We start from the raw sequence: 14,461 nt of genomic DNA on the forward strand, positions 1-14,461 counted from the left end.
CGCAAATGTTGTGGAACTGGAAAGCAAAATGAGTCGATTTAATTAGGTTTCACATTAATACTATCACATTGTAAATAAAATCTAACTGTAGAAAGGGCAACTGCCAAGTAACTGAATGTGGTCTGGTTTGCAGCGGTTGTGAGGGTTCCTATGATGCTGCTGGTGAATGTACCGGGGGAGGGTGCAGAGAAATTCCCTCAAATTCTGAGACCAACCACATCGTAAGGCATGCAAAGCACATGTTGTTTCCTTGATGCTTAAGAGTTTGTGATTTTTACCTCTTCTTTGAGAAGATATAAAACTAGTTTGGTTATACCTGTCAGTAGGTAGGTAAGGAATCCCAACTTATATTGTATTTCTAAAGAACTCTATCTAGACTAACGGCATTTAGAACTAGGTGAGTTCTTAAAAATAACCTAAGTCTACTCTGTCAGTTTATATATGGGGAACAGACTTGGAGGTTAAATCACTTTCTCCAATTTGCACAGCTGACTGGAATGTACCCACCCACCCTGGTCTTGTCTATAAAATCAAGCCCTTTACTGGGTCAGCCCTCAGGATGCACAGCAGTTCTTCATATATGAATGTCTTCCACATATTAACGGGCAGTATTAGTTAAAATCAAGATTCATACAAAGACAACTAAAAAACCCAAGGAGGTAAATTTAAAAGTTTTTTGTTGGGCAGTACTAAAAGCAGTTATTGACATGTTATGAGAGATGACTCAACAAGGACAAGTTCAAGTATTCTTTATTCAAAGTTGAAAAATGTACCATACTGCATTATTGCAAAAATTCACTGGTACAAAACACTTTGCAGCTGGTGAGAAGGCAATAAAAAGTTGATTTTTAAACTCATTACTATAAATTATTCTTACAGTACTTTGCAAATTCAGAATTTCAAACTGCATTTTCTTTTTCTAAATTGCCCACAGTACTCGAGGTTCCTGAAGCTAAGGCAGCTGTTTCAGAGAGGAGGGGGAGGAGGTAGCAGATGTCAAGGGATTTCCATTTCTCTTTCGATGCCGACATACTTCAGGGCATCAGCCTGGCTGTATCTGAAACAACAGGAAGAAGCAGATGTCCGCTGGATGACCACCCATCCAACATGTGCTGAGACTTAACACAACAAAGCCTGCTGAAGACAGTGGGTGCATTAAAATGTCTTTAAAAAAAAAAAAAAAAAAAAAAAACCATCCAATTATACAGCTGCCTGCATAAGGGCACATTCATAGAAGGCAATGCGTAGGTCTGCGTTGCTGGCCATCTAATTGAGACACTGCCAAGTCCTGAACTGAACGAACCTGTCTACAAGCATTTCCAGAGCTTGCCCAGCCTCCCCTATGCCTCTGAAGCAAGTGGCCCCAGGAAGGCTGGTCCACATCATGATGTTTAGGCCCGACGGTGGAAAGGCAAAATAGACCCATGGTCTGGAAAAAAACGATGACCATAGCAAAGAGGGCCAAAGAGCAGCCCGCCAGTTGCTCCCCCAGGTGAAGAAAGAACTGGAGTACAGTGGACACCCAGAAATAGTGGGTGGGGCCACCAGGCCATCCCAAGGAAACTGGATGGCTTTGCCTCCAACCCCAGCTCCACCCCACACTCTTCATTCAGAGCTGGCCTGGAATGAAGGCAGCGGCCCTCAGTAAAGTGGGCCTTTCACTCAGACCCTGTCTGCCTCACTGAGAGCTCTCGGCTATGCAACAGCCATTAAAGGCCAGCCTGAATATGCAAGAACTCAGTACTCAAAGACAGCTTCTGGATGGGATGTACATGGGACCACAGGAGTTCATTAACTAGACAGTCATCTGACTGCACCTAAATCTGTATTCAATGGATGACTTAAATGTATCCCACAGAGCTTGACTGTGTCAACTGGCAGCCTAATGCCTAACCACACAGATACCATCGGTGGCCCACATGTCCCAGGCATCCCCACAGGGTGACCAGACAGTGATTTGCCAACAGCATCTTTTAAAATGGTAATGATACGTGTAATAAGTATTATAGCAAACAATAAATTAAGTAGATCTAATCAGTAAAGATATACATAGTATATTGTCAAATAAAACCATGTTGCAGAAAAATCTATAGGACAGTGTGATCACACTTATCTGGAAAAACGCTCCACAAGCAAGCATGCAGCATGCAGCATGATATGAGAAGGTCTAGGACTCACCCAGCTGTCAACAGCAGGGTGAGAAACAGGGCTTTCTGCATGGATTTTATTCTATTTTTAAAATAAGCATGACTTGTATAATAAATAAATGGATCATGAATACATAACAGGAAAGTATAACCTAATTCCCCACTAATGCTCAAGGCAAAGTGACCCGTCAAAAGAACTCACCCCCACCCCTCAGCACATCTAGCAAAGAACTAAAAAAATCCTTCGCCCAGCGTTCACAATCCAGTAGAAAAAGCCCTTAGAGATCATGTTAGAAATGTATTTTACCAACCTGTAATCAAAAAACAGCTCTTCACCAGTCTGGATGGCTCTCTTGGCAAAAATACCTATCCTGTGATCGCCGTTAACCATCATAACTGGAAAGAGACACACTGGTGTCAGTGAGCATGAAGACAGGCCACGGGAGGTTAACTGACTTGTTCACATAACAAACAACTATCCCAGAAGTATTCAAGTCCATCATCACAGGATTAAAAAGGGAGTTCCAATTCTGACGTTAAAGATACCTACCTTTTGCATAGCAGTTTGGATTTACCGAATGATTTGCAAAACGAATTTTGTTACCCTTGCGGGTTGCATCCACCACAAAATCTAAAAAGAAGAAAATAAGCCCAGTGAATAATTTCAGTTATAAGTAAATCAAGTTATTATGATTCTGTAAATGCAACCGGTTATAGTTCTTCGGGGTTTGCCTGCAAAAGCAAATAAATCATTCAAGCAACTTCATTCAGTAAGAAATGACATTTGGAAGAACACACTATTGTTCCAGGTTAAAATTAATCACCTATAATTCAAGATGGTTATCTGACACAAAAGCTATTAATTATCAACTATAAACATACATTACTAAGCAAAATTAAAAAAAATTAAAAAGAATCTGACAAAATTCTTCTGAACATCAAGAATAGGCATTTTCACATTTAACATTAGTTTTTTTTATAATGTCTATAAAGCGTTCCTAGAAAAAATCTGTTCTACTTGTTCCAACTAAGAGTTTCTCTGAACATCTTACATGTTAAGCCAACCTCCATTTTCACATAATCCCACCAGAAATATCCCTACAGACTTACATTCTACCCCAGAACATCAGCTATGAAAGCAGCTGCCTTTCCTCCCAGTCCTTTGAGAATATCCAGGGGAGTCTGGAAGATGCTTTCAAATGCAGTGCTCCTCCCCTCCTTCCCAGCTCAGAGGCACCGACCGGAGGAGGTGTGCTGAGCTGCCTGAACACAAGAGGTGAGGCAGCAAGAGCACAACGTCCCCGTCACAGCCAGACACTGGTACAGCGCCACTCACAGATGGCCAGGGCTTCAGAGAGGCGGTTTCCTGCACACCTAGTCCATCTGCTCCCTGAGGAATTCCTTGCTCCAGTTCCTTTCAAGCAAGCAGCCCCCCATGCCTCTAAGGAGATCCTCCTTCCAGTCACCTCACTGACCTCCACCCTCGTTTCTGAACACTTGGCAGGCAGAAGGCTGCCACATGCAACTCAGAGGAACTCACTGCCTCCCAGCTTAGACACATACCATTGTTCAAGTTGAACAGAAAGCTGCACATGTATTTATCATATACTTTCCCTCTTCTGTCAGCTTCATCTTGAGAAATAATCTAAAAAGAAAGACACAAGAGAAAATTCTTTTGGATAAAGGTGATCAAGTCTGACAGCACATGCAAAAGCACACACAGTGAATACTGGACCTTTGGAAGAAAACAAAAAGGGTCACTACAGCCAAGTTCTCTTTCCCATTCAGTCTGCACACTGATAAATCTAAGAATAACTGTATATTAAGGACCCCAACTCAGAAATATTTCCACATCCTGAAGTAATTACCCTTGGAGAAAGTGAGGAACCAAAGTCTTTTTGCTGAACTTAAAAAACACACACACACACACACACACACACACACACAAGCTGGCCGCAGTGGCTCACGCCTGTAATCCCAGCACTTTGGGAGGCTGAGGCAGGCAGATCACCTGAGGTCGGCAGTTCAGGACCAGCCTAACCAACATGGAGAAACCCCATCTCTACTAAAAATGCAAAATCAGCTGAGCGTGGTGGCACATGCCTGTAATCCCAGCTACTCGGGAGGCTGAGGCAGGAGAATCGCTTGAACCTGGGAGGCGGAGGTTGCAGGGGGCCAAGATCGCACCATCGCACTCCATCCTGGGCAACAAGAGCGAAACTCCATCTCAAAAAAAAAAAAAATTTGGGTGAGTTGGTTCCAAATTGAAGCTAGCCCTATGATTTTTCGGTAACTCAACAATTTAAAAGGTGAATAACTAATGACACTGTTGTTTCTACATCCTTATCAACTAGGTTGTGGATTAAGCAGGACACTCTATGGTAAAGCTCTTGTTCTCCCTGTTGACCATAGATGAGAAAAGCTAAATGTGGCTAGAACCAAGCAATCCTGTTTTGTTTTGTTTTCCTCTGAGACAGGGTCTCACTTTGTTGCCCAGGCTGGAGTGCAGTGGCACAAATATGGCTCACTGCAGCCTCAACCTCCCAGGCTCAAGCGATCTTCCTCCCTCAGCTCCCAAGTAGCTGGGACTACAGGTATGCACCACCATGCCCGGCTAATTTTTGCATTTTTTGTAGCAATGGGGTCTCGCCATGTTGCCCATGCTGGTCTCCCAACTCCTGAGCTCAAGCAATCCACGTGCCTCAGCCTCCCAAAGTGCTGCGATTGCAGGAGTCAGCCACCGTGCCCAGCACAATCCAGTTACTAAGCATGCAAATCCACAAACATGCAGAAGTCCAGGCTTAAAAGGCAGTTTATGGCAATTCATTCCCAATCAAATCCACAGATTTACCTAATAAAATCAATCTAAAATAAAGAAAAGTTAGTATATACAATGCCACCTGAATACAGGTAATCAGTGCCTTACCTCTCCACAGTATTCTGAGATGAATTCATTTTTCTGCACAGGATCTTTGATAAAAATCCCCCAGCCTGCCACATCAGATGGTGCCAGCAATAGATGCTAGAGAATAAAACACAATTACAATCAAAAAAGGAGGGTGAAGATGGACTGGGGACAAAGCAGACTACGGAATGAAAACAAAAGCTATCACTGTAAACCCTCAGACCTGTTCTAAGGCAGTAATGCAGCACACAGCTTCAGTCAACGTGAAAGCTGCTGAGAATGGCTATGAACATTATGTTTTTCTTATACAGCAGATAAGAATCTCTGTCTTACAGAAAACCCTTTGGTGGTGTTAGTCCTCTGCAATGACCATCATTCAGCAAGGTGCTCTAGGCCTGCTGCACTTTTGGCTTCCCTGTTTCTTCAGCCCTTGATTTCCTCGAGTAATTTACTTTCAACCTGAATTTAAGGACACCACCAAATCGCTCTTCTTCTCCATACCTTTCCCTCTACTTCCCCCAAGTGATTTCTATTAACAGTTATTCCATTTTCAGCCTCAGGACACCCCTGATTCTTCGCTGGTGCTGGTTCCCTCTGAAGCCCATGGCAACTTGGCTTTGGATTTGTTCTTCCACCCCACCTCCTCAGGATAACACGAGAAACTATCGGGAGGGATTACCATGATCTTGTCAGTCCAGTAGTCTATTTTCAGCAGAAATGCCGAGATGATCATTGCTGTAAATTATGTATTTAGGGATGTGTTCCCAAACATATGCCAATTTTTCATCATGGCTCATTATTATGCTTTCATCCAAAATTTTCTTGTGACCTTTACAAAGGCTTCCCTGATCACCTAAGCTTCCAATCTATTCCTATTCTGGACCATCTTACCACTCACCTGTCAGGTGAACTTCCCAAATATCCTTCTGATCAGAAACTAAACAGCTAACTACTGCTGTGCAAGTGAAACCCAACTGGTAAAAAGTATCTACATAGTTTAACATTTTTCAGAGTTAAAAAATGTCTTATAAAGAGGACATGTCAGTATGAATAGAATTACCCACTTTCTGAACAAAGTCAGGAAGGAGTACAATGGTAAGCTGTTTGGGGCAGAAATTGAGATTTTTAGGTCTGAGCGGGTATGCCATCGGAAATTGAACCAGCGTCACTGTGATCCAGTGACCTAAATGGACATATAACTGCCTAGAGTAAAATGATCTAAATGTCTGATAGAAAAAAGTCACAGCTAAAAACAAAAAACCCACCACCCTGCACAGCTCTCTGCCATAAACACAGACTTTGGTTCAAAAACATAAGGAAACAAAACCAAGAAAACTTCAGTGTTTTGCCTGGAGCACAATTTCTGGTAGAAGGCGACTTGCTGGTAGGAAGTGTGATCTCAATTATAAATAAATGGTCCAACAACAAAGATATGTCTACTCTACACCACACACACACACACACACACAGCATAAGGGCAGGTAATGGGAGCCTGGAGGATTTGATCTCCTGCTCCTTTACAAGTCTTGTGACTTTGGGTTTCCTTACCCGTAAAATGGGGTTAACACTTATTCCTCACTCACAGGGTTAGGAGGATCAATGAACCAATCCACTAAAGCACTTAGAACAGTGCCTGCTATTTTTACATGCTTAATAAATGTCAGCTATTATTATAAAAAGAACTGAAGAAAGACCTTATCTGCCTTAAAAAAAAAAAAAAAAAAAAAAGGATTCCCCAAACACATGCTGCTGGAGTTTCTTTCACTCAGTCATTACTTCCTGGCTCAGAGAGTTAAACCATCTACATACAATTCTCCACACTAAAAATACAGAATTCCTAGCTGGATTTTTTTCAAGGTTTTTGTTTATTTCTTTGTTTTGTTTTTTGAGACAGAGTTTCACTCTGTCCCCCAGGCTGGAGTGCAGTGGCCCGATCTCTGTTCACTGCAAGCTCCGCCTCCTGGGTTCACACCATTCTCCTGCCTCAGCCTCCCAAGTAGCTAGGACTACAGGCGCCCGCCACCACGCCCGGCTAATTTTTTCGTATTTTTAGTAGAAATAGGGTTTCACCATGTTAGCCAGGATGATCTCAATCTCCTGACCTCGTGATCAGCCCACCTCGGCCTCCCAAAGTGCTGGGATTACAGGCGTGAGCCACCGCGCCCGGCCTCAAAGTTATTAAACAAACAGAAAGTAAGTCTATAAAAACCTGCCATGGGAAATTTCACCTTTTACTCTACATAATAAGGAATCTATACTCTTTGATGAGAATGAGTCTATATTTTGACAGAAATAACCATTTATTTGCATTAAGGATACTGAACTACTAGTTTTATTAACTAAAAGAGAAATTCAAATAATCTATTAAACCGCTAGAAAAAATACATCTTATTCCAAATCTGATGCCATGAATGGCTACTTCTCAGAATTTGCTGGTTTCTCCTACTATCGGAGTACAGTGCTCTATAGAAAACTGAAGAGACTGCCCAAGGGTGCACTACCCAGCGAAAATTATCAACACTTTCTCATCAGTTGCACCTTTCAAGGATCACTTTTACTTTTTGCCCCAGCTAAATCATCTAAGACAATCCTGACATTTGCATCACTAAATAGCTAACTACTAACAATCTTCCAGAAGCGACTGTTACTCACCTTTTTGGAGCCCCGCTGAATACTGCAGTTCTTGCAGGACACATTTTTACTGTCCCAATGGTCAGCGGCTCCACAAGTAAGACAGAGGTCAGGGTCACACTCTCGGACGGCCAGGTAGCACGGGCACTGCTTGGTGTTGCACTGTGCTTTGCAGCGGCATCCCGGAAAGCGGTTTTGACCTTCAGAGAGAGGTTTGGAGGTTCTTCACTCATAACCACCATCACCATCATCACCATATGCAAAAACTTGCAGAAAGATACGTGGCAAGGGGTGTACTGAGCATCTGGCTGACTCTCAACCCTCACAACCACCTTATTGCCCTACTATACAGACAAGGAAATGGAAGTATTAACAGCGAAGTTAAAGCTGTTTGTATGAAAAAGACCACCAAGTTTTTCCATTTATCATTTGTTAAACAGTGTATATATTTAAAGTAAGTGTGAATAAAGTAAGTGTGAAGAAACAATATCCATGGTCCTTGACCATTCTCATAGCCCCTAGTTCTCAACACTCCCTTAGTACTCAAGCTTCATGTGCAGTCTCATTAAACAATTATAAAAATCCACTACGTTTATGCTACATTCCTTTATTCTGAAGACTAAAACCCTCCTAACTCTGACAATTTCTGGTGTCCAAAAATTATCTGGGTAGCTCCTTCTAGATTCCTCTTACAATCTGTGCCGACTTTAATACAACTTAATTTAAATGATCAAAGAAGAAAAAAAATAAAATTCAGGTTCCTTTAATACAACTTTGCCTGCCTCACACACACAGACACACAACACCCAGGCGACTGACCAGCCAGTGGCACAGGGCCAGGTATGGGGCTCAATAAAAATACTTGTCAAATCCAAGAGTTTCGTCAAGTAAACAAGGGAGTGCTCCCGTGTTCTTATTTTTGATTTTTTAAATTGCTAACCAAAGGCCTATTTAGTTCTCATGCAATTGCATCAAAGCAACAAATACTTACACTCTGAACTACATTGACAAAACTTTTCACAAAAATTTTGTGCTATCACACAAGGGCACGAACTGTCACAAGGCTGCCGTGGATGATCACAGGGTTGATAGTTGTAAACATGGTTAGAGGAGCCGTCTGAGTAAAGATAACATCATGCAGGCCAATGAATCCAGGGAGATGGAAACGATCATACACAATTAACACGAGTACATTCTTCCCTACTACCTGTGGAGGGTAGCTGGCCTGCCTTTACTGAATGCATAACGTTACACATATTCCGGTTTCCAAAACGATGGCAAAAATACTCTCCCACCCCCAGGTGCTTGTGAGTTCCATCTAGATACAGCGTGGCTACATCAAAGTCCCATCCCAAAGCACTTCTCCTTCAACCGACTCGGACTCATACCTTCCAGTCAGCCTCCACTTTACAGAAGAGAATTGACTGGGTATTCATCAATAGACATTCTCCATTCGAATTGGTTTAATGTAGAGAAGGCAATTACATTAGAATAACCCAAGCTCTAATCCAGTTACTATTCTAAAACAAATGAAAACAAAGCAGACATTGTTAAGCTAATAATGAGGGGAATGGAAAGATGCTAACCCTTTTTCAGCTGTATCTTTCTGCAGTGTGCAGCCCACAACCTGCAAAAACACAAAGAAAATGAAACCAAACTTCTGCGGGACACTACAAATCCAACAGAGAGCTGCTTAACTGGATCTATCCGTGCCATGAATACAGCAGTGCGTTAAAGCCAAGAGTCATGCCCTGCCCAGTTTATATTTGCCATCAGTTTGAAGCAACTCAAACAGCTTGATGGCTCAGGCTGCCCCAGGTGTGGCAAGACGTCATTTCCTGTGTTCATCCATGACTCCTGGTCAGAACTCCTGAGCTCCCAATGCTGCACAAAGCAGCTGGTGTGTCTGCCTGTTGATTTATTCTGATGTGGATGACACTGATCACTTCCTCTAATTTCAGGCATCATAAACCAATCAAGTGAACTACATGGTCAGAAATAATTCAACCAAAATTTAAGAAGCATCTCCTAAAGCCTAAATTCCTATGGGAAAAAAAAAACTTGACTTTTAAAAAATTCTAAATTGGGTTGGCCCTACACTTATTTTTGTTAAAGTAACAAAATGTTAAAGTAACAAAATGTAACATGAGCCTGTACACAATTTTTGAAGCATAATCTAACTGCACCCTTACGTTTCTCATTTTTAAACATGTGAGGTGGAGGTATGGGGAGATTAGGGCAGATAGTCCATTTGTAAATTTTTCTGGCTCTACATTTACAAATCAAATCAACCTGAAAACATTTGCTAAGGTGACAGTAACATTCACAACAGGCTTATATTATAGTAGGGTACCCATTAGGAGTATCGGAATGCAATACCACACAACTTAGAAATTCAAGCTCCTGGAATAAAAGATACTTCTAAAAACTGGGCCAGAGCTCACATCAGAAACACAGAACATTTCATGATGTTAAAGTAATTGTTTATATAGCCTTTACTGAAAAAGCTACTAAATATGTTTTTCTTAACCCAAATTCCGTCTGGTAACTATAATTTTTATGACTCTTAACATACCAAATATACTGAAGGCTGCTGTATTCTTATAGAAAAATACTAGCAATTCCCAGTGGAAATAAGATTCCATAGTTCTGTTTTTGATGGCAGTTTAAGGTTTTTTTAAAATAGACTAAGTACAAACCAACAACGGCTCATAGGAAGGGCCTTGCCTGCAGTGTCTATCTGTGTTGACTTCTCTAAGCAGCTTCATGGCAGACTCACCGGTGTTTCCTCTTCTTTTTCCTTGGAGGAGTGTCCACATCCTCAGCAGGAGCTGGAGCTATGATGCTAGATTCTTTGACTCTAAACTCATACACCTGACAAGAGGCACAGTCATAGAGCCATGAGGACAGTCTTATTTAGGCAAACCATTCTTATACTCATGCATACCAGAAAAACGTCTGTCTCTTCTGTGACACTGCTAGATGCTGGGGATATAACAGACATCGCTGTCCCTACCCTCACATTGGGGGTAGCTGTAATTATATTCTGGTCAAGAACTGTGATGCTAAATTTAAATTCTTACTAGCTTTTAAAATCTACTATCTAACCTTAAAAGTCTACAGTGGGGAAATTCTGTAACATACCTGGAGAATAATTTTCATTCAACTCCCTCTTGGGAAGAAAAAAAAATTATTTTTAGGAGATGAATAGGAGCTTAGTAATACCAAGAATTTTCTTTGTTTGGACAATAAGTACACTTTTATCTCTATATTTGAAGCTCTTTTAACAACATTTTATCGGATATCTTACCTGTCTACATGTCTTGGTCCCAATTAACCTAGCAATGGCACAGAAATTGTCATAGTAAGTGCCAATGAGGACTCTAAACATTGAGGCTTCAGCACCACTCCACTCCACATTCTCAGGAGGTTCAATATTTGGCTTCATCTTTATTGGTGTTTGACACCGAGAATTTGCTTCTACAAAACCAAATGTAAGCACTGATCAAGAAATGATTGGAAATAATATTAAGAAGTAAAATTCAGGGTGTGCTTAAGAAAAAAGCAAAAAGATACGGACAACTAAAATCCAATCGGTAAAATACTAACTCATCAGTAGTTCACATTTTCTAACAAAACTATTCATAGAACATCACGAATATTAAACCAAATGATCTGAATTTCATCATTCCCTACCTGAGAAAGATCGAAAAAGGAAAATGGCACAAAGAATGAGAATAAACTGCATCATCAACTTTCAAACAAACAAGCAGGGCAAACACCACAAGCCAGGGTAGGGGTGGAGGCAGGAAACACAAGCAATGCAGCTACACATTCTTGAGATAATGCTGGTCTTAAGACTCTAGTCTTTATACTGAAACTAACCAACTAAGAAAATTATTCAATGCATTATACATCCTTAATCCTCACAATATGAACTTTCACAGAAGAGTAAATCCCAGTTATTAGACGTGTCTTACCAGAGGAGCTCGAAGTTTCGTCTTTCTTCTCTTCTTCTTCTTTATCATTGTTCTCTCCCCCCGTTTCAGTCCCTGCTTCCCTATCACTGTCTGTATCCTTTGATTCCAGCACATTAATGGTGGGGGTGCTGGGCCTGCTACTGTTATTGGGAAGCCGTCCTCTTCTGCGGCCTCCTGGGCGTTTTGGTGGGGTCTTTATCCGCTCAGCAGTGAGAGCAGCAGCGAACTCCTTTGCTCCCTCCTACGAAATGAAAAATGTCAACATGAGGGCAAAGTTCTAAAACTCATTTTGATGGAAGAGAAAAAAAATACTATATAAGCCAGGTTAGTCAAAAAATTTATCACATTATCCATTTATCACAAATAATCATTTGCATGTCTAATATACTTGTTTTTGATATGCTTTTGATAGTCTGAAAATTTCAGAAAGAGAAATATGGGTTCTATATATTCCTAGAATGGTACAAAAATCAGGCAAGACAGTTCTATATTGTGAATTTGTAAAATATATTAACTGGTTATAATTAAGTTAAAATATAAGAAGATAAAGTATGAAATATACTTCATGTAATAAAGGTAATTATCTCTATGGACATAGTCTATTTAAAAGTGAGTCTTTACAAAAGAATCATATACCTAATGTGCACGGAGTCAGACTACCTATGCAGAGTTTAAGATAATGCATACCTCTTTGTGTTAATATTTAAAGTATACAAGAACACAAAACACAAACATGCTTGACTTTGTGACTTCCTGTCTTACTACTAAAACATCCAACATTTTTTTTTTTCCTGTGAAGGATACACAGCCACAGGAAGACATGAAAGGAACTTCAGAATAAGACTCTGAGGGTTACATCTTGCATTATGAAGTACAATAATCCAGTCTCAAAGTATAAAACAATGGTAAGAGCATGGTTTATAGAGACCACAGAAACATTTTAGATGAGCCAAACAAAATTCTGCCTTGTAAAGAATATTATAAAACAAGTGCTCAAGAATTCCATTTTATTTTTAGTGGAAATAGAAGGGAGAAGTTTGACAGCAGCCAACAGTTTTATACTTCATTCTACAAAAACCAAATTGCTTAAAAATAGGATACCTTCTGCAGGTGCCATTCAATGAATCTTCTGTCCAAAATCCAACAGGCAATATATACCCATTTAGTTCCTAGGTAGGAGTGGCTTGGTTCAAAGAGGGGAAATGGTAAAAATAAGAGAGTACCCGTAAAAAACAACTTTTCTACCTCATATTTTCCTAACCCCTTACCTTTTCTCCATCATTTTAAAAAAAAAAAAATCTGTGGAACCTATCAGATAGCTGAAATGACAGTGCATCTAAAACTCAAGCAGAGGGATATGGCTATGAGAGGGGCTTAGGATCTACTGCATATGGTTACTGCATGCCTGCTTTCTAAATGGACTATCTGTGCCTCGCAACTCTCATAGACTTTGTGGAAGGCATAAGAGTCCTTGATCCTAAAGGCCTTGAAATGTTGCTGAAGAGATAACACAGATTTTAAAAAGAATAATACCACATTAATGAAAGACTAAAATGTGCAGTACATGAGCTATGGAAGAAACAGCATGGGTGAGAAAGCTCTGTCTATCATATGGCCCATAACAGCACGGGTGCAGACAACATTAACGCTGACTTGATCACCTCCACCAAAGTGCAAAATTAAGTCCTCTCAAGTACCCTCTGCAATAATAAGGCACTAAGTCTTACCAAATGCTGGTAACACTGTGGTCCACAAGGTTTGTTGTCTAGAGCTGTTTCTGTGTTCTTCCGCTTGTAAGTGTTGGGTGTTGCATGAAAAGCTGCAAAATAAATGAAACAAAGAATCTAATATGACTATAAAATACTTTTTCACTTTTCCAGTTCCACTGGAAAAGTCAATTAATGAATTATAATCTTGCTAATATATGGTTTACATTACTTTATATAACTTTCCTTCAAGCTCTTACTGAACGATCACAATGTATTCTCCATTCCTCCTCCTCCAACCATTAAGCAGGAAGGAAAAACAGTAAATTCTGGAATGATTCATAATTTCTCATTTTTCTCCTTGCAAGTAACACTGATGCACATAACTACGGTTATAAACATTTACTTAAATTGAATCTTACTATCTCTGTTTAAGCAGCTGATATTCCCACTACAATTAAATCAGATTTCCTATTTTTAATTCTGACACACAGTTTCTTGATTTCTAAAGAAAGGTCAGCAATCAGCTTGTCACCAGTTGTAAAAACTCGTTTTTAATGGTAAAGAGGACAACCCCAGATTACTAACATTCAATTCCTGTGAATCATACCCAATCCAAGAACCTGGTGAGAGCTTACAGTGTCTTGCCACAGAAAATTACGATGTCAAAAAACAGATTTTAGATATACCGTTTGAAACCTAAAATTCCAAAATAACATAACAGAAAGATTCAAATGCAGATACACTGCTACATGAAAACAGTGTGAACACTGACAGCAGTGCAAACTTCAGAGAATTTCTTGCAAAAACTTGCTTCCTCATATACAAAAGGGAAATGCTGGAAATGGACTACTCAAAATTACACAAAATGAAAATTAATCTGGAGAAAAACAAGTGACATTCCCACAAAACAAATCATCTTTTAAATATCTGTAAAAAGCCATAAAGACTGATGAGAAAAGGAAGGGGAAAAAAAAGGGCAAAGTTGTGTTTTTAAAGAAGAAAAATTCGCCGGGCGTGGTGGCTCAAGCCTGTAATCCCAGCACTTTAGGAGGTTGAGACGGGTGGATCACGAGGTCAGGAGATCGAGAC

General features: G+C 40.3%; 1 protein-coding gene across 11 annotated transcripts in view; it reads right to left on the reverse strand.

Annotated features, from left to right (window-relative positions):
* Positions 1-732: 732 nt before the first annotated feature.
* The window catches only part of EZH2 (enhancer of zeste 2 polycomb repressive complex 2 subunit), a 135,064-nt gene continuing 121,335 nt past the window's right edge, over positions 733-14,461 (reverse strand). For all 11 annotated transcript variants that reach the window (XM_073009470.1, XM_073009471.1, XM_037990899.2 and 8 more), the window contains 12 exons: positions 13,391-13,482; positions 11,664-11,904; positions 10,994-11,163; positions 10,463-10,557; positions 9,270-9,310; positions 8,675-8,800; positions 7,705-7,883; positions 5,074-5,169; positions 3,711-3,792; positions 2,698-2,778; positions 2,459-2,543; positions 733-1,057 (listed from right to left, as the gene is read on the reverse strand). In XM_073009470.1, the coding sequence (XP_072865571.1) occupies positions 997-1,057; positions 2,459-2,543; positions 2,698-2,778; positions 3,711-3,792; positions 5,074-5,169; positions 7,705-7,883; positions 8,675-8,800; positions 9,270-9,310; positions 10,463-10,557; positions 10,994-11,163; positions 11,664-11,904; positions 13,391-13,482 (1,349 nt within the window). In that variant the 3' untranslated portion in view covers positions 733-996. The remainder of the gene's footprint in view (positions 1,058-2,458; positions 2,544-2,697; positions 2,779-3,710; positions 3,793-5,073; positions 5,170-7,704; positions 7,884-8,674; positions 8,801-9,269; positions 9,311-10,462; positions 10,558-10,993; positions 11,164-11,663; positions 11,905-13,390; positions 13,483-14,461) is intronic.

Source organism: Chlorocebus sabaeus, chromosome 21, assembly GCF_047675955.1.
Source record: "Chlorocebus sabaeus isolate Y175 chromosome 21, mChlSab1.0.hap1, whole genome shotgun sequence".
Taxonomy (NCBI): domain Eukaryota; kingdom Metazoa; phylum Chordata; class Mammalia; order Primates; family Cercopithecidae; genus Chlorocebus; species Chlorocebus sabaeus.